The sequence below is a fragment of the Limulus polyphemus genome, unplaced genomic scaffold (assembly GCF_000517525.1).
Source record: "Limulus polyphemus unplaced genomic scaffold, Limulus_polyphemus-2.1.2 Scaffold6, whole genome shotgun sequence".
Taxonomy (NCBI): Eukaryota; Metazoa; Arthropoda; class Merostomata; order Xiphosura; family Limulidae; genus Limulus; species Limulus polyphemus.
The window spans coordinates 225,223-246,515 of NW_013665616.1; the positions used below are offsets into that span (position 1 = coordinate 225,223).

The 21,293-nt window shown below is 32.2% G+C and overlaps 1 protein-coding gene across 1 annotated transcript in view; it reads right to left on the reverse strand.

The window, feature by feature from the left end:
- Window positions 1-20,407, reverse strand: part of LOC106474856 (sodium channel and clathrin linker 1-like) — a 72,985-nt gene extending 52,578 nt beyond the window's left edge. The window contains exons 1-2 of the mRNA XM_022380383.1: window positions 20,284-20,407; window positions 470-542 (exon numbers count right to left, since the gene is read on the reverse strand). Of these exons, the coding sequence (XP_022236091.1) occupies window positions 470-542; window positions 20,284-20,407 (197 nt within the window). The remainder of the gene's footprint in view (window positions 1-469; window positions 543-20,283) is intronic.
- Between the last annotated feature and the right edge of the window lie 886 nt (window positions 20,408-21,293).

The window sequence follows — 21,293 nt, forward strand, 5'->3', positions numbered from 1 at the left end:
TCTTCATTACCCATTCAAGCCGTCTCCAGCCATTATTAGTCTCAAAGTGGGTTCCTCGTCATCGAATTTAAACACAATAAAATATTTCAATGTGTTTGTATGCAATTATGAGTAACTTCTCAGCCCTTTAGAAATCAGTGGTGGCAAAAATGTATTCTTTCGGGATTGCAAGCTATACTCTGTGTCTTAGTAATTGGATAAATGTCACTTCTGTTTGCTGAGGAAACCTGCAATGCAGTTTTACATATCCATACATTGAAGAAATACATGTATTAATAATAGATAAATGAAGAGCAGTGAGAAGGCATGGCTTCAAGGACTTTTTTGAATGGTATGGATGTGAAGACATAAAAAAATAAGTTGTTGACTTTACTTGCGAGCTTATGACAGGCTATTGCAAAAATACATCTTTATTTTATTGCAAGTATCAAGCCTCAAAAATTAATAGATTATATTGATACACACTAACCTTGTACTGTTTGATTTCATTTTGTAGCACCTCCAAATTTTGGTCATACTCACTGAGAAAAGGTTCAAACATCCTAAACAAAGAGAAAAGAGAGTGAATACTGCTACATGTAATAGTCTATAAAAACAAAATATTCTTATATATATTATGAAAATTGTCTGTTGAATGTAAACATAAAGCAATGTGTACAGCTTGACTTCAAGCTAAATTTTTCAAATTTAACATTTTTATTCATAAATAATACTTTCACCTAGTGTTTGTACAACGGTCAAAATATCAACAAGTTTTAAGAATAACCTTCCATATTCATAGAATTATTAATACACTTCAGGATTATTTAATCATTTTCATGGCATTTCCAAAGACACTATACACATGTATAACCTAAAGTATTATGATGCACAACAAAATATAAATTTACTTTCAGATTTATTGATAGCAATAAAAACATATCTCACACCACACTACTTCAATTAATTTTACTGTATAATATACTGTTAAATACTGTAAACACACTCAAGCTTGTGAAATACAGTGGTACTTGTGATGCCCATGAAGTCATGACTCAAATATCATTTACGTTTGTAAGTAAGGGTTCAACTAATTGGTCCTTAAGATAAACACGTGAATCATTTTTGCAGTAATTTTTCTATGGATACATATTTTTAAACACACACACATATACATGAGATAACTAGGAATAGTTTATTAAATAATATTCCTGCCATCCTTCATGCTGAAGCAAATATAAACAGAGAAGCTAAATTATTTAGTTTGAAATTTAAAACCAAATGTTAAGAAATTATCAAAATAAAAAAAAAATTAAACAAAAAATGGGGTCAAAGTCATAGTAAATTAACAAAAATATGTGAAAGAAAAATGTATGTGAGCTTTGTAGCAAAAAATACTTGAACAGGTGTCTTATAAGAGATGGCTAATGTAAGCTACTGTAAAACAAATACAGTAATATATTACATTAAAGTTAAAAAAAACCTTGAATATGCTTACCCTTAGATTAAAAGTTTTACAACCTCAACAAGAGATTGCATTCCCTCGCCCCACTGGTCCTTTCACAGATTGCATGCATTTATATTGATTGGATAATGTCAAATCTCACCTTAAAAAACTCAGAAAATCTTTCTCAAATCAAGAATGATCAATGATCTGGATCATTTTTTGTAGTATTATGAGGAGTCTAAACCTTAATGTGTCCATGAAATTTGGCACTAATCTAATAACACAACAGGATTATTAACCCCAAATCACAAAAATTCTGTATCTTCCCATTATAAAAAATGCTTCAAAGTGATCCAGAAACCAGATCTGAACCAAATTTGGGGAGGACTGTCCCATACTGATTTCTCATCTTGTGTAAAATATTCGTTTACATTTGTCTATTAGTTTTCAAATATGCATGTGAAAACACAGACAGCCACACACACATGGATCCGATTGCAATACCATCGCTCCCCCTCCAGCATGTAACAAAAAACTGTGAGAAAGCTGTTATCAGAAGATATGCTCTCTTGCCTTCAGTAATTGTATTACTTAGATGTATTCAAGAGACACTCAAAAAATATAAAAAAATATTTTGTAACTGTGAATACTAATGTGAATAATTTAATTGATAAGAATTCTCATAATTATAATCTCGGTTATTGTGATTTTCTCCAACTCAAAAAAAATTTGCAAATAAAACTCACTTGCAGAGCTTCTTTACTTTAGGATAAGTTAGAGATAGTTTTGGGATAGATTGTATTATTAGGAGACAAAAAGCAGGCGAAGAGCACAGAACAAGGAAATAAGATAGAAAATGAATAGTTAGGGTAAAGGCTGATTGGAGGAGGAGGTTGAGAACAAAGGTGCTGTGTTTACAAGAGTGGACAGTAGTAAAAAAAGTTAAAAATACAGAGTCAGGTTCAATTAGCATTCTGTTACCAGTCTAATAGATTTGAACCTGTTTGCTGCTTGCAGTGGTTTATGAGATTATCAAGAAATTTAGATAGAGAGAGATTCTCTTGGCCAGATTTGAAGAACACTGATAATAGGAATTATTTTGAAATTTCAGGTTATAAGTTAGTTAATAATGCTAGTTTTTTGGTAGTTATGAGGTTGAATTTATATGGGTTACAAACAAGCATTTCAATGCCATTTAATCCAAAAGATAAGGTTAATAAGAAATAGTATAATGAAGTCACGGTTGATATTAAGAAGGAAACTTGCAACAATAATGGGGTACTTTAATTTTAGACATTGACTGGGATTGTATCGAGTCAAATGCTGGGCAGATGTCTTGAAATGATTCAGGATGTTTTTCTACACCAAATGGTCAGAGAACAAACCAGCAGAGATGCCATTTCAAATTTAATGTTAACCACTAATGAAGACATGGCTGCAAGAGTGCAAGTGGGGAAATATCTGGGGAAAGAGTGATCATTTTGATGTTTTGCTACATTTTGATATGAAAACAGAGAAGTTTTAGTTTTGAATTTTCATAAAGCTAATTTTGGGACTATGAGACAAAATTTATCATTAATTAATTGGGACAATGAGCTAAAAGGGTGGAGGAACAAATTTAGAAAATGCTTAAAAATAAATCGCTTTTAATTCAAGATAGGAGTGTTCCTTAAAAGAGGAAAGGTACAACTGGGTATATCAAACCTAATTGACTTACTAAAGACATAAAGAAGAAAATCAGGGATAAATGCCATAAATTCAGACATTTAAATTGATGGGAAGTCTAAAAGGACTTAACAAAATTCTGGCTGATAGTGTTTAAGAAAACAGTAAGTGAATTATTTCTTAGTAGTTAATTAATATTAACTTCTGTTCAGAACAAGCTATGTACTTAGCTAAAGCTATAGAAATTGTTAAAAAAAAGATTGGGTCCTAAAAAAGTTGCTATTGGGAAGGTTTTTGTTGAAGACTATGGGATGACTGAGCTTTTAAATGTTATCTTCTGTTTTTACAATAAAATATATCAGTAATATTCTTGAGCCTCAGTATTCTATTGAAAATTATAGAATTGACTTAAATCATTTTTAGTTGGTCAACAGACAGATGGCAGGTGCCTTAAGGTAGGAGAGTTGTTAATTTACTCCATTTTTTTGAGGGGGTGAAGACAGTTGTTCTGGGAAATATAAACCAGTTATTCTTTGTTCTGTAGTAGTATGGATTCTAGAGTGATAAAACAACAAAACAAACCTTACAAAATCATTTGTGAAATATGATATCCTAAAAGAAAGCTGATATGGATTCACCAAAGTGGAATTTTGCCTTACTAATCTGTTATCTTTTTTTTTTCAAAGATGTTACTTGTTATCCAAACAATGAAAAGGGCGTGGACTTTGTGTACTTTGATTTTCAAAATACATTTGACATGGTACCACACCAAATACTAGCTAAAAACTTGCATTGTTAAGGGCTGGAGACTAGTTAATTAGACTGTAGGATAGTTGGATGGGAGAAAGTAAAAGATTATTAATGGAGTCCAATACAACTGGATCACTGTTATTATTTGAGTGCCTCAGGGATCAGTTCTTGGGCCTTTGATTTTTCCATATTTACATTAATGATATTGATAAATTCATAATTAGTAAAGGCTGCTGAATGACTGTACTAGGATCAACTGCTAAGTTGGACAAATATTTGTCAAATGACTTTTAATTACAGAAAGTGCCAGCTAATGCATTTGGATTATCATAATTTGGATCACACATTTAATACAAATGGGAAGAAAGTCAATAGTGTGATGAAAAAAAAACGATCTTGGCGTAGTGATGAATAAGTCACTCAAAGTTGAAAGTAAGAAATAGTCACATTAGAAGACTGGATAAAGACCATTCCTCTGGAAGTCACTTTAGTAGCTGGGAACATAAAATTGATGAATTCTCTATAGTGGGACTCAAATATGCACCATACTGTACAAAGAAATGACTCAAAAATAGACTATTCATCAACTTGAGGCTCTCCACCTACATAAATTAAATGAACACTTCCATTAATTATATCTTCATATGGGGTCAGAGGATTTATTACATTATTTCTAATCTTATCTACTATATCAGACTTTTATATAGTTCAAAAGAAAAGTTTTTTTAACAACACAGTGTTATTATGTTCTCTTTATTATTCATATTATTGTACAATGTCACCGACCCATATAGTATAGTTAAAATCATATGGTGCTCCTTGTGCAATTTGCAGTGCCTCTTTCAAATCTTTAATAGTATGTATTTAGGTCTGAAAAATGGCAATAGCCCAAAATGTTACGTTTCAATAGACTAAGTTATTTTGCTCCATTACTTATAGTAGTATAACTTATACATTTTAAAATGAATTTATATACATACTGACTACAAGTCAAAAGAAGTAATTATCTCTTGATGCAAATCACTAGTCAGACCTCACCTGGAATACAGTGTACTGTTTTGGTCTCTTTATCTGACAAACAATATTGAATTATTGAAAAAGATTCAGAGAAAGGCTGCTAGTATTATTCTAGGGATGGAAAAAGTTATATTAAATGGATAGAATAAGATCTCTTATATTCTCTTGAGTAAAGAAAGGTAAGAGATTATCTTATGGATAAGGTAAGAGTGATACGATAAAATCCTCTGATGTCTTTGTGCTGTATTCTAAAGATAATATGATGAGAGGACATAAGTTTAAGAGTTAGAAAAGGAAACCTAGGCTCCAGTTAAGACTTTTATTTTTCTAACAGAGTTATTGCCTTATGTCATGGGTTGCAATCAGCAGTTGTGATGGTCAGCACCTTACAAGAGCTTGAGAGAAGAATCAAAGATTTTGAAAAAGTAAAGGGTGGATTTAAATTTTTCAAGTGTGAGTGTACAGCGACAGACTTAAAGAACCAAATGGTCTCTTACTGTCTATATATTATTGAAAAATAACAAAAACCATGAAGGCACTTTACTTGAAGTTCCATGCTTCAGATTGATGCAATTATACCATTACTAGCAAACAGTCATAATGATGACTTCACACTCCTTACTACACATCTGATACAGCACAGGAAAAAATAAAAAATGTCATACTTTGAAAAACCAATGGATTTACCCTTATGCATAATAACATGATGAGATATACTGCTTATATACCCAGCCCACCTTCTAAGCTTTTATCAATCTACATATTTAGTAAACTCTTGCTGTTTGTTATATTTTTCTTCCTGCTCTCCCAAAGTGTCCAGCTAATCAGCCATACTCTCCTTATTACCTGGGCCTTCCCCTTCTATTAGAATTTTTGTTTATCATGCCAGTGCACCCTCCCAAGCATTTCAGAAGCTTTTGGAATACTGCAATACAGTATCACAATAAGAAGTCAAACACAATACCATCCTTTTCTCTGCAAAACTCAGACATGCATGACTCCAGATATTTTATACTGCAGTACTACTTTTCTAAGAAAGTGGTTGGCACACCTATATATGGAATGGTTTGCCTTCTGGTAGAAGCTCCAATTCTGTAGAACTTAAAGTTTGAGAAGTTTTAATTTGTTTTAACCATTTTTGCTGGTACATTTGTGAAAAACTGTACTACTATTTGTATTAATGACACTACTGCCAGTGACAGTACAGGTATTGCTAATGCAACTTATTGCTGTAAATGTAAGTATTGTAACTTCCAAGTTCTGCTGTAAAAAAATTAACAAGCCTCAGTATTTTTTGTTTCGCTCCACTCTAAGTGCATAACTTACTCTGTTCAGAAGTTATTATCAGTCACGTACTTTGTATATAATAATATATGCAAGATGGATTTTGGAATACTAATTTATAATTATAGATACAATATAAATACAATATAGGATATAAATTAATAATAATAAAGTGTAATAAGTGGAGAGTTACAACTTACACAGTTCAGTTGCTTGTTTCCAATTCAAGTCCAAGGTTAACCTGCTAGTGAAAGTGAAATACTTCTTTTTAAAGTTTTCTCCGATTCTATTTCTACCTTCTCCGTACTAGATCTTTACAAAATTCAAGAAAAAGAGACTAGTTCTAGTAGTAATACAATCTGCAAACCTCACAATAACACTAATCATGGAAATTGTGATCAAGTTAGTAAACCCTATATTAGTTTACAACCGATACATGTACAAAATAGGCCTAATATTTGTATGAAGTTCGATGTTTCTTTTACCTCTCGTAGATTATTAACTATATAAAATGATCGTTTATTTTCATTAATCATGAATATTAAAGCTGAGTCAAAAAATTACGATATTTGCTAATACTAATAACAAACTGCTAACTAGTTAAATTACAAGCATAAAACACTAAAATTTAACTTTAAAGCTATATTTTCAAATTTCATGGATTAGTCGTTTATTTGTCACGGTAGTGCATCTTGTTTTCCCATGTTAATTAGGTCTAATTCTCTTATGATTAACTATAAGCATCCAAAACATTAAAATTCGTATTAACAATAATAAATAATGTTTTTATCTAATACAGACCAGGTGTAGCCGAGTCGTTAGTGTAATGGATTGGGAATGGAAGGTCCAAGGTCCGCGCCGCATTGCCTTTGAATCAGCTATGCACTTTCATCCGTGGGTACTTAGGCAGTAATCTATAAAGGGAACTGCTACTTTTTTAGGAAAAAAGAAAATGAGTGGCGAAATCATACTGAGGTGTCCAGAGAAAAGTAATTATCATTGAATATGGTACAATTTGATGGGACTGAACTTTTATTTACACCTTTTAAATATGTTTCATATACATATGGGTACAATTTAGGGAGTGCGATCGTAATGTCTACGTGCAGGCGTTATGGAAGTAGCAGTCAATCCCGTTGTACAGGTGAAAGATAATAAAAGTTCTTGTAGCGGCGGGTGCTGCTAACTGTCTGTCTTCCGTCTGATCAATATTTCAAAATTAGTGATAAATATGCTTGAATCATTGGAGTTTGTGACTTGTTCATTTAGGGCATGTGTCGCATGTTGAATAAAGTGTTGTTTATGTAAACAATTCCAGTACCAGTTTATTATACACAAGCGAGAAAATGTAACTATAAATGAGTAAACAAACAGCAGATAATATGCCCTAGTGTTTCTATTACAAATACCTGACGGCCCGGCATGGCCAGGTGGTTAGGGCGCTCGACTCGCAATCTGAGGGTCTCGGGTTCGAATCCCCGTCACACCAAACATGCTCGCCCTTTCAGCCGTGAGGGCGTCACAATGTGACGGTGAATCCCACTATTCGTTGGTAAAAGAGCAGCCCAAGAGTTGGCGGTGGGTGGTGATGACTAGCTGCTTTCCATCTAGTCTTACACTGCTAAATTAGGGACGGCTAGCGCAGATAGCCCTCGTGTAGCTTTGCGCGAAATTCAAACCAAATCATGGGCAGAAAATAAAGTGAATGAAGTTCAAATCTGTCGGAAAATGATGAAGCCTAGTGTAGAAATAGGAATAGTGAAGATAGATTGTGAAAAGACACCATAGATGGTCTTTATGAAAAGGAAAGTTACGAACATTGGAATTATAGTGAAAAATAAATTTCATTTGCGAAGGCATAATATTGAAAGTGCGCTGAATCATACATGAGACTAGAAACAAGTCAATCAGGATAGCAAATAAGTTATAAAAAGCAGTAGAAATAATTAGAAACTGAATATAAATGATAACTTTGACTCATGCTTCTTTGATAAAGGTATAAGCACATACTCTTTCCAAAATCTAATATAGTCAGGCGCCCAAGGCCTCCCAACTCTGAGGTGACTCAGTTTGGATTGGATGACAAAAAGAGCCATTCCCAGACTACATTAGATAATGCCAAATGAATTGAAGAACATAAAGTTGGGTGAAATGAAATAACCCTCTGAACCAGTTCAATACAAGCTAAAGAGAAAAGAAAAATTATTGTATGATCAGGGTGATAAAATGGTTTACTATTGCCCAGGGAACAAACAAGAACACTGGCATTTTCTCCAGAAAAGGATGAGTCAAAAGAACCACTAGTCTAGATAGGTAAGGAAGTTTTAGAGTCCAGAAGAAATTATTAGTGGTAAGATATAGAATATATCTCTCAAAGGAAGTTGGACAGATAGAACTCCATTAATGAGTGTAGGATCCACACACTAAACAGGTAAAAAGTTTAGCAAGCTGGTCTTGAAGAAAGTCAGTAAATGAATTATGGTTTGACTTAACCTAAAATTATAAATGCCTTTGAGAAAACCACAATGAGTGTTAAGAGGGATTTTGCAACGTTAATCTGCAAAGAAAAATGGACATTGCAAATTTCATAGCTGTCAACCAATTGCACAGTGCAGCAAAGTGAATAAAGACAATTCATTTTTAAAAGAAGAAGAAGCAGTGTGTTAAAAAGTTGATCCTTAGTCTATCATTCAATAGTACTAGAGAAGGAGAAGAGTGGGCCAATCAGCTATCAAGAAAAGTGAAAGTTGGCACTTAAAATATTAAGGCTACGTTAAAGGCTGACTGTTGTATAGCTGACAAATATTCTGAGTTCCATGTAGCAAGTCTGTAAGTTGTAAATTACGACAATGCAGAAAAATTTCAATTGGCAAACATAGTAAAATTCAAGAAAGATACTTCAAATTCGTGTAACATTTTTTTATTGTTTAGTAGATATTTTCACTGGCTTGAGGTCTTTAAAGTTATAATATAGTGCTTAATCTTAGCACAAGGAAAATGCTAATAATTTTCGGACACTTCACTGGAGATTCGGGACAGATGTCATTAAGTTTGAAGATTCATGGCCACATCTTTGTTATATTTTGCAATCTCTAATAAAGTACTTTAGTAAAACTGTAATGCGGGGATGCGGTTGAGAACACTTAACAAGAACTTCTAAATAACTTAGCAAAATATACTCTGGAGTAGAATCTTAAAAAACAAACCAAAAATATGTCTTTTCAAGAATAATACACCTTTCCCATTGCATAAGAGAGCTTAGAACAAAAAACATAGTATTTAAAGCAAGGGAAATAATAGCTACCAAAATTGTCAACATGAACTATTCAAATACACTTGCCATTTGAGACTGTTAACAATACGAAGGTCAAAAGAAGCATTTTTTTTCCAATTTGAGAGTCTACATGAATGGGAGTGCCATCTTTAAGAGTAACTATGTCCCAATCTTTAATCAAAAATAACTTTCTGTAACCAAACCATTAGAATCAGTGTTATAAAAGTCAATGAATGGATGAGTGTAAGTAATAGATGGGTTTTAAAGCCAAAAAGTATCTTCTAAGCATCAAGGATGCTAGCAGTTTTGGCTACCCAGTAAATTGAAATACTCATCAACTTTCCTTGCATAGGCTAGTTATTTGCCACATCAAAGAGAAAATGGACCACCATAATTTATTGAACAATACAATAAGAGTTGTTCTATCTGAAAAACGACAAAACCAGAAAAAGTATGAGAACTAAAAGGTCAAAGCCAGGTTCTACATTTACAAGTAATCTGAAATAAGTACAATCAACAACAACCTTAATTAAGGTCCAGTGAATGAAAAATCTGACGACTGCACTGTAAAAGTTAAGCTTCATCACAACTTATTACCATAAGATCATAAGAAAGAGTGCATGTCAAAGAAGCCAAATGTAGAACAGATAATTACGAGTTACTAGAGTAAAAATCTTGATATATTCAGATTATTTTGAGGTCAAGCAAAACTACTAATAACTAATATGATGAAACCCACAAAATGAAAAGCAGGATCACATATAAAAAAGGATGATAGTTTAGAGTTGATGGTTGACAAAATTATATCAAATTCTAACAGATTTGAATATCAAGCAATCAAGGAGAGCCTACTTATTTGGGTGAGAGGAAGAACCTAATAAGTCCTATTAAATCCATGGCATACAAAAGAGATTGAAGACAGTGTTCATTTATTCTCCAATCTCTAACTCACGATACGCTCAACAACTTCTTGCTGTCGTGGATTTTCTGATTTGCAGGTGAACTAAGTAACTTTTTCAATTAAAGGACCTCAACAATGACATTGATATTAACACAACTAACAATGCTTTATAATGGTTGGAGACGGCTTGAATGGGTAATGAAGATAAACTTTAATAAAAGTTTAACATAACAGCAAATGTACCTGATGATGACAAAACCTTGTCGAAACGTTGTACATTTGCTGTTATGTTAAACTTATATTAAAATTTTTCTTCATTACCCATTCAAGCCGTCTCCAACCATTATTAGTCTCAAAGCGGGTTCCTCGTCATCAAATAACAATGCTTCATTCGTTAGCAAATGATTTCACCAACTGAGCTTGGCGTTTTCCCAAAATTATACTAGCAAGTTGTTGATATTTTTGAGTAAAAATGTTTGGAAGAGACGAGACAGGGGGACTACTATAAATATAGTAATATTTTCTGCTTTAAAGTGTCCTTCATAATTGTAAATAGACACGACAGTAACTGTTGAACTTTTCACAACAAAAATCACTTGGATTTATAAAGAGGATAAATTACACACATACTAAATATAACTCTTATATTTTATTTGTTACTATTACAATTAAATCCATGACGGACAACGTAATACACATTATCAACAAATAAGCATCTGTTTCAGCATATTTATTGTGTTATGAGTTACACAAATGTAGCTGTATAAAATTATACTGCATGTCTTCTTGAATTTTGAATGACAGGATAATTATAATAAATATTTGTCTGATCCACTTAAAATCGCTAAAAGAAACTTGAAAATCAATTTAATGTTCAAGCTCAAGATAAATATATATATATATGCATGTGATAGGCCGCTACCAGGTACTAAACTCTTGTATAATAATTAATTCTTACTTAATTAAGTAGTTACAGGTAATACCCACTAGGTCGTGGTATGGTTGTATTTGTGTCCAATATCACCTATACATGTGCCAACTTCAGTTTATTGAGTAACTTTTTTAATTCATTTGATTTTTGCTTTCTAGTGAATAAAATGTATTTATCGTATGTAGTTTAGTTTGACTCTTTTTTTTCTCTCTCGTAAGAAGTCAATAACTTTTCATTTTTCCTGTCAAATCTTCGAACTTCTTGTTACTGCAGTGACTAATGAGCTGTGGGTGTGTTTTATTTCAATTTCTGATTGCGAAATTTATGTATTATATATTCTGACATTTTTTTATCGGTAACAACTGTTATGTAATTTATATTGTTTTGTTTTAGTTAAAGCGAAGAATGTAAAGCAAATGCAGAGAAACTAAGTTTTTTATGTTTTTTCAAATTATGATTAGTGGGAGTGTTCTTCTATTTTAACTTGCATATAATTATGTGTATTGCATCTTTTTTATTTCGTTTTATCAGTAACTTTTAATTGGCTTTATAGGGTTGGACTACATATTGTTTATGTATTTATTTTATGCAGTACCCATACTTTTATGAAATTATGTGATATTGTTTAAAAACAGATGAAAATATATATATTTTATAAATTATTGTATAGGTATTTACTAATATTCTCTTTCCAGCCATGGTGCTCTTTGATAGAGTGTGTAGTTATATGAATTCTATGTAAACATACGGTAATTTTGAAGCTCTTCTGTTGCGCTGTGAATCCTGTTGCATATAAACATTTTAATGACAACATGTAGTAATCCTTGAACGAATGGATTCTTTATGAGGCTGAAAACTATAATTTAGTCAACCCGTTGAACGGTTTGGCTAATTTTGCTACCAATCTGATATTCGCCATTTTTAATAAAACTTTATTACGCAGTAATTATCAAGAGTTACTACATGGAATTATCAAACGTACCGTAAGACCGTTTCATATTAAATGAGTTTGGATCAATAAGTGGGGAATAGAATATTGAGAAGTCACAAGTGTACGAAAAGAGAAAGAAGATTATTCTAGTTATTTGCGACATAGACGTAGGAACGGCTTAGTCGAACTATAGCGTTGTTAAAAGTTGGAAGTTTATGTATAGTTTAAGTTGAAGAATATTGTAAGTTTAAAATCGGGTAAATTTAACGTTAAATTTTACTACATAAACAACAGTGTGACTGAATGTACGAAATTACTTTATTATTAGTACATTTTGCAAAAAAAGTTAAATAGCATCAAAAAACAATATTTCGCCTCACCATCACACATATACACAAAGAAACACTCTTGTGATTGTAGCGGTGCTAATATCATATTGATTCCTATGCCTGTACTGGCCAAATAAATAAAAAACAATAAAACATTACGTTAGTGACACAGAGATTTAACACAATTAGTGGTCGAAACAATATGTTAGTGGCACAGTGATTCAACATTAATACCAATCATAATAATGTTATATCAGTAGTACAGAGATTTGACATTAGTGCTGGTCAAAACGATATTATGTTAGTGACACAGAGATTTAACATTAGTGCTGGTCAGAACAATATTATGTTAGTGACACAGAGATGTAACATTAGTGCTGGCCAGAACAATATTATGTTAGTGACACAGAGATTTAACATTAGTGCTGGTCAGAACAGTATTATGTCTCTGACACAGAAATCTAACATTAGTATACCGGCCAAAACAATATTATGTTAGTGACACAGAAATTCTACATTAGTATACTGGTCAAAACAATATCATTGCAGTGACACAGAAATTCTACATTAGTATACCGGTTAAAACAATATCATTGTAGTGACACAGCCCCCCCCCCCCCCAGTGGCACAGCGGAATGTCTTCGGAATTACAATTCGATACCCGTGGTGGTCAGAGCATAGATAGCCCATTGTGTAGCTTTGTGCTTAACTTAAAAAAAAGTAGTGACACAGAAATTCTATATTAATATACTGATCATTATGCACTATTTATCATGTTTTGTTTTATTAACTCGTGTCGTATGACATTCTACAAAGCTCGAATCATAAGTTTCGCTTAAAAATATAAGAAGTACGATATTTTGTCATTTTTTGTATGATTACCTATTATTATGCATTTAATGCACATAGTTTATTCAATAATCTATGTTCCATTTTATGTAGATCAAGGACACTCGCAGTAAAGAATGTCCTAATTGCTACTACTAATAAGATTCAATAATCTAGTTGCTTTTCCGAATATCTATGTATTTAAATGAAGTATCTGAATTACAACACTTCCGCGACAATAATTATAACAATTCTGAGACTTATGAAATAGACGCTAAGTGAAACTCAGCAAAAAAAAAAATATTTTTATTTATTTTTATTATGATAAGATATAAATAGTTTCTTTCCTGATTGAATGTATAAACGTTTTGAAAATGACGGTACAATGTCTTTAGCGTTAAACCATTAATTTGATTACACTAACACATGCTCAAGAAAGTTTTCAATACCAAAAAATGAAAATCAATTATATCAACTTGAAAATTACATTTTGATTTAAAAAATAAAATAATGTGTGTGAGAATGATAAATTATTTATGTACTGGTTACATTTTATTCAAATTTTAGTGAAACATCACCTATAGTTACTAAAAATACGTATTATGCCCAATCTACCATGCGATTCATCACTGGTAAATTAAATGATATATTGGGCTTCTTATTTATTTTTGTATTTTAAATAGCTTGTCAATTGAATAACTCAGAAAAAAAAATAGTATCGTCAATGTTACCCATTCTTCAACTCTTATATAAATGTATGTTTGCTGTGGGAAATAAAAGACAACTCAAAATACGACACGTATAACATTTATATTTAATTTTAAGACATCTTTATAAATACATTTTGTGAAGCGATTCAATTGATTATACAATGGATGATTAAAACTTCAAAAGTTACAAAAGCAAAATATTATTTCTTGAAATATACAGTAAAGCTTTTAGTAACTGATATTGTAACAAATGTCACAATTAACTGTGGATTTATGTTGAACTAATTTCTAATTAAAACTCTTACAGTTAGACTAAGAGCCTTCACTTGTTTTTGAACTAAATAATAAAATTAGTATGAAGCTATATAATTATTTTACAACCAAATGAAGTCATGTCAATTGGATTACACTTGGTAACAATCAGGTGATTTTGTTAAGGAGAAGAGCTCTATCTGTCAAAAGATTATAATAATGTTTTATGCATTCAATAAAATATAACAACATAAATTCCACGAAACTTTAATATAGAAAAATATTTGAGTTTTACTATCTATTAATACTTTTATGGATCATATTTCATTTCATATTATTACTTTCGTATTTGGGTTTCTTGTCTTTTACCCAAAGATAAAATTAAATGGGAAAGGTAAAATGAATAGTATCATCTTATTGCTACGAATTAGTCATATTATAGTGTGTACAAGGACCTATTTTCGAATATTCTTACTTTGTTCCTTACGAATATATACAAATTGATTTCAAGGCTATACATTCATTTGTCATGATGTTTTCTTTAATGTTCGGAAATTGTTTGAAATGATTAACATAGGATACACATCTCTTCCTGATTAATTCCTGGCTAATCACTGTACAAAGATGGTTTTAGCAATTCAATGAAACAAACCTTTTTAATGTTTTGCCTACCATTATACAGCGCGAAAACAACACATGATATAATCAATAAATATAAAAATAGTATTGCAATTAATCTAATGCTTAAGTGGAAATAGTTATATTATTACAAAAATTGCGGATTATACGCCAATACAGGTAATTTAGAGTTTCCGTTCTGGAATATGTGAGGCACCGTATGGTTTCAAGTAATATCACTTTTAAAATTAATGCTGCAGATGGAAAAAATTAAATACTTGTGTGTAGTTGCGGATCTGAACGTTCAAGGTTCGAGCCGCATTTATAACTGTAGGTGCGTTATATTCGTGACAATCATCCTTCTATTCAGTTAAGAGTAATCCTGTGGGTAGCTGACGTTGATGATAGGTCAGAATTTTTAAATAAGGAATGATTGTATTTGACGCTGTTTGTTTTATATCAGAGTCACATTGGGATACCTGCTGGGTTCACTACGGGAAGTAGAACCCTGGATTCTAGCGTTATAAGTCCATAAACTTACCGTTGTTTCATCTGAGGACGATTGTACCCGAATCTCGAGGTCTCTGAAATTGCCGTTTAAATAAAGTACCACGTATGATTTCGTTCAACCTGAAACATTAAATATAAAAAATCAAGCATACATTGTATTCTTGTCTTCAATCATTAATGGTGGTTATCATCCTATACAGCAATACTTTCTTATCACTGACAGACGCAAGAGTCCCGAGTTCTTATGAGTGAAAACAAGTACAAAAAGTTTGTTTGTCAATTGTCCATTTCTTTCGGCTGAAGGCCATAAGTAGGCATTATTTATTAATTCAAAGGCTTACCTTTTAGTACGCGACAAGTTATAAAACGTGCACTTTACCATTAGATTATATATATCTATTGATTTGAATATACGCGTGGTCTACATAGAACAAAATGCCATTAAATTTAAATTGCGCACATGGTTATCGCCTCACCAAGTGCCCTATCATCCCCATCATGTGGCCTTCTCTAGGATTAGACCCTAGATCCACCATTGAACCTTATTACTACTTCTTTTTTTACCATTAATACACTACCTCAATCTGGGACAGAAAACAAACAACTTTACTATGATAGGTATTTGTTGTGCGACATTTAACAAATAATGTTATTTGAAAATAGAATACCCATTTAGAGAGTAACAAGTGATTTATTTGCCCAGTGTTTTCTCAAAAGGATGCGCTAAAAATCTAAGATGTAAGGATACTATTATATCACCTTAAATCACTGACACGGCCTTGGATGCTCCAAACTAGATATCTATCCAGAAACATGCACACTTAGCGCTTGAACTATATTTTGTTTGTTTAATCCAATAGTAACAATGCAAGATTTTTCGCTTAAAACTATAAATCTCATCGGACCGAGAGAGATAAAGCTGTCACGCAAATATGAATTAAAATGCCAATCTCAATCAGCCTTGAGAAAAAAGTCTCATAAAGTAGAAAGTTGAAGCAAATGGAGTGCGATGATATTATTATTTTATTTTTTCTCTTTTCGGTAATTCCAAATGGACATGTAGGAATTGTAAGATTAAAAACCATCTAGAATGCTACATGTTTCGGTCTACAACCTTACAAGTCAGAAATTACGTAAATTGATGATCCTATATCTGTCTGATTTATTGAAAATCTTTGAAAAGTTTTTTGCTAAGACATGTTGCCCAGATGAAAAAATATTTGACAGATTTGATTAATTCACCGCCAAGAATGTAGAACATTTAGATACTATATTGGATTTTTAGTATTTTCAGGTCTGTTAAGGCATTTCAAACATTTTTTACTTTCCCTTGATGTATTGATTGATTTTTTGTCATTAAAGAACTAGCTGCCGAGAGTCCAAAAAGTACTGCTGTTTCTGTTTATCATGAGTGATTAACCAAATATTTGTAAAATTATTCTCATAGTTAGAAAAGCACGTATAATAGATCATCTATATAGTAAGATTACCTCAACCAATTTTGCAAAATAAAACGATTTTGCATTAGGATTGGACATATTAACAAAATGAAACTATTTTGCATTAGGATTGGACATATTAACAAAATGAAACTATTTTGCATTAGGATTGGACATATTAACAAAATGAAACGCAAAAAGACAATATTAACTAAACATTTACCTCCAATGCAAGTTATAGCATGTCATAGTAACTTTAAATTAACATTCATCGCCCACAGTCGACTCGCTCGATTACCGTAATTTTTTTATGGTAACTGGACACTGTTTGTGGAAATACATGGGATATTTTGCTTTAGAATTTTTGCCCGAGAAGAGTAATAAAAATCATCCTGTAATATGGCACATTTCCATTTTTTGTAGAATTTTGGTTTTGAATTTAAAGGCACAAGTGCTTAATCAGTTAAATGAGTCAATTATTTCCTTCCACAAAGCAGAGTATGCAATTAGCATCTAATGAGGTCATTAGGGATTTAATAACAAAAGGAAGAGGCAAGAGGAACATTATCCAACATTGTTCTTTATACAGTTTTTGCTTCTTTAACGGGTAGCCTCAGCTAGTTTAGAAAAAGGATCTTAGAACTTATTTAATCTTATATAAGTAACAAAGAATTTATTGTATGTTCACTAATAAAAACATTTCTCATGCAATTATGTAACACCAAGCCACATAGTTTCAAAAGTGGTTTTCAAACAGACAACACTTTTATGTTGATTTCCATTAAAATGAATAAATGTTTCTCAAAGGGAAGAACTATTTATAACCGATAACAATAGAAATGGAAATATACCTATCTTTGTTCTCAAGAAAATAAGAACAACAAAATCTCTCTAAGTTGTTTAATTTACAATTGTGAAAGAAGCGTGTTTATTTGAAACCGATATCACTATATAATTTTATTTCTTTTTTTGGCAAAATTTTAGATTTTGAGCAGACGATATTCATAACGTGAAACCTAATTCTAACAATACAACTGTAAAAACAAATGATAAATGTAATTAAGGAACTACTGCCGACTCCAGTAAAATTTCTCCATGCCATCTGTAATTCAGGACCGAACCTATACCTATCATAGCGATACAGTAGATCAATAGAAATGAAGCTCAATCCTTTTCTTTACAAACTCTTACTGGCGTAATAATTACACTGCAGTTACTTCGTTATTATAAAATGTAGATATTCAGTTCTTTATTACACTCATCCACGTTTTTTTTATGCAGGAGTCAAGTCATCAACACTACCCTGTTACACGTGGTTATCCCAACTCACAGTTTATGTTGCAAAACTCGTCAACCTGATCACTGTTATTAATTATGGAGGTGATATCGTTTACGGCTGAAATCATGCAGATGTAAGTCACTTGCTCTTACCAATTGCAGAAACGTTTTGATAAGAATTAGTTTTGAAATAAACAAGCACGTTAAAAATGCGATAAGTACTTCACACATTTCGATGAACGTCGTGTAATGTAGTACAATGAGGTTTAAAATCTAGGACCATCATAGTGGATATGATGTAGTGTCAGGCACTACTGCAGTATAAATACTATGGACATTTCAGCTCTTCACACAGTCTAAGTCCGGTAAAGTCTGAGATGTCAGTTTTCCAGCTGCAATTGTAAATTGTTTCAATGTTTTGTAAGCGATGTTATATCGGATAGTTATTTGGCATTATAAAGAAATCCCCAGTTTTCACTATGCTACAGGAGTCGCTCAAATCTTTCAAAGACAGTATCAAGGGCAACATCTTCTAGAGAAAGGATGAATTCGACACTGAATGGCTCTTTCTTGTCTTCTAGAGTTACATTTTAGTGTTTTTAATCAAAGTGTCTCAGTGAATATTAAGAATAAAAAAAAACGAAGCAACCCTCGCTATGAGCTAGTTGAGAAGCTGAAATTGTCACTATTAATGTCATGAACTACTAAATTGGAGATGTATATAACACTCTAAATGCAATACCTAACAATGAGGTAGTGGAAAATACGCTCGCATTAAGATATTGAATATAGTCCCTAACATCTAGTGTGAAAAGTTTCTACTTTTTGTGTGTGTGTATGTGTTTGTTTAGTTTGAATAATGTACTCTTCAATAAAAACATTCTCAGTGCTGTTTAATTTTTCAACTTTACACAAAAACAATTCGAAGAGTTTTTTGCCTTTTTTAAACAGATTTGCGGTTGCAAAGGCCATTGCAAGTGAATTACTAAGGAAATTGTGACTTTTAACCTAAGTCAAGACCGAAAAGTTAGAGTTTCAAGCAAAATTTTAAAAGGCAGAAGAATTTAGAAGATTTTACGGCTACCAATGTCAAAAGGTTTTAAGAGTCCTTGCATTGTAGCTATAGTACTACAAAAGACAGCAGCAAAGGACCCAATCTAAATACTTGTTTTGAGTATATTTAATTTAAAATGTCACCTATCAAAATTATAAGTAAAAAAAAGAATTTAAGGTGTTGCTGAAAATCATTTTAATATGTAGTCAAGGATATAATTTTAGATGAATAAGAAAGTTGTAATAAAGTTCACTTCAAAAGAAGAAAATATATATGACTGAAAGTCTTATACTTCGGTTGAAAATAGTTTTGTATTCTATATATTTATAATTCATTTTGCGATGTTATTGGTTTTTTATCTTTGGAACATTGTTCGTTAATAGATGACTGTACCAAAGAAAACGTTACAGAGATTGACACTGTAAAAACCTACTTCCGCTTTTAGTTTACATGAGAGAGACTGAAAATAACTTATGCTGTGAATATCATGCTAATGCATGTGATCTCACCTACTTTTCTGTGATAATTACTGAAAAAAACATGGGATCTTAAGGACAACGGGTGATATAAACGTGAAACTGATGAGGTCAAATGTACAAAATACATTTTGCATATGGTATCAGTTTTGTATATTATGGAATTCATTGTAAAACTGTGTCATTGTTTGGTATTTTACTGGGCATCTATGGGTTATTTGCTGCATATCTGAATATATTGTTTCCTGTTGGGAGGACAGTCTTCCCTCATCTGTTCTTCCAGCAAACGACGAAAACGAATTCTACCATCAGCTTAACGGGACTCATCTGAAAAGATCACATGTCGCCACTGTTCTAACTGTAAGTTGGCATGCTGTCTTGCCCAAGTAACATGGTGACAGCAGTAAATTCTGGTTAATATTGGTTTGCAGATAGCTTTCTTGTAAAATAACCTTATTTAGTTAGTCTCTCATTCATTATTCCTCTTAATACCCTGGAATGAATGTGTTCATATCATTCCTGTCGAAAGGTGTTGCAAGACTTCTTTCGACATTGACGTGTTAACCTAATCAAAACACGGTCATCTCGGGAAGTAGTTTTTGGCATCTACCAATAGACTTTTCTGGAATAACGTTTCCTGTACTCCAATGACGCTCTAGGATTTTGGGTACAGTACACTGGAGGAATCCTACTGTTCTGGCAATGTCCATTTGTTTCATGCCATTTTTGGACATTCTAACAATTTGACGACCTATAACTTTTGGTATGTGACAAGGTATGACAGTACAGAGAAATATTCTGAACAAAGCGTTATTTTATTTCGAAAAATATTATACCAAGAGCACACCCTTTTATACAAAGCAGGTGTGTATGTGTGTTTGAACGATCAAATGCTCAAAATGACTTATACAGACTAGAATAATAACTCGTACATGTTTGTCCGATCATGCGCTACCTTCTCTGTTACAACTCGGGCATTTACTCAATAACTATTCCATGCATGTAAACAATAACATCAATATAAAACATTTTACAAACGTTTTGGTCAAGACTGTATGTACTGAGTTATATGGCAGTACAGTATCAACACTCTTTTCATCACGCAGTTTAACTTGGCTTTCTGGCCGGCACAACTACGTCATTTGTAAAGTACTGAACTTTTTGATGTATCAAATATGTCAAGCTGGAAGCCACCAGGTGCACAGAATAGGAAGAAAAATGTTATAGGAGGTGATGCAGTACAGAAATATTGAATACAAGTCTAAATATGTTATAATTTCATTGCACTGGTCAGTTGGTTAGGCTACAGTTGGAACATTTTGTTCAGTCTTGGATTCATTACCTTAGGAAGGACTTTGAATTGTTGGAAAGAGTTCAGAGAAGGGTTACTAGAATGGTGCCTGGGATGGAGGGGTTGTCATACGAGGAGAAGCTGAAATCTCTCAAACTGTTTTATTTTGAAGGAGGATTTGATTGAGGTGTTTAAGATTGTAAAGGGAATTGATAGTGTTGATGCATCATCTTTTTCATATTTATAAGTGAGAATAGTAAGACTAGGGTGCATAAATAAACATTTTAGCAAGGTAAGAGTCATTTTCAGCTAAGATATTTTCATTTTTC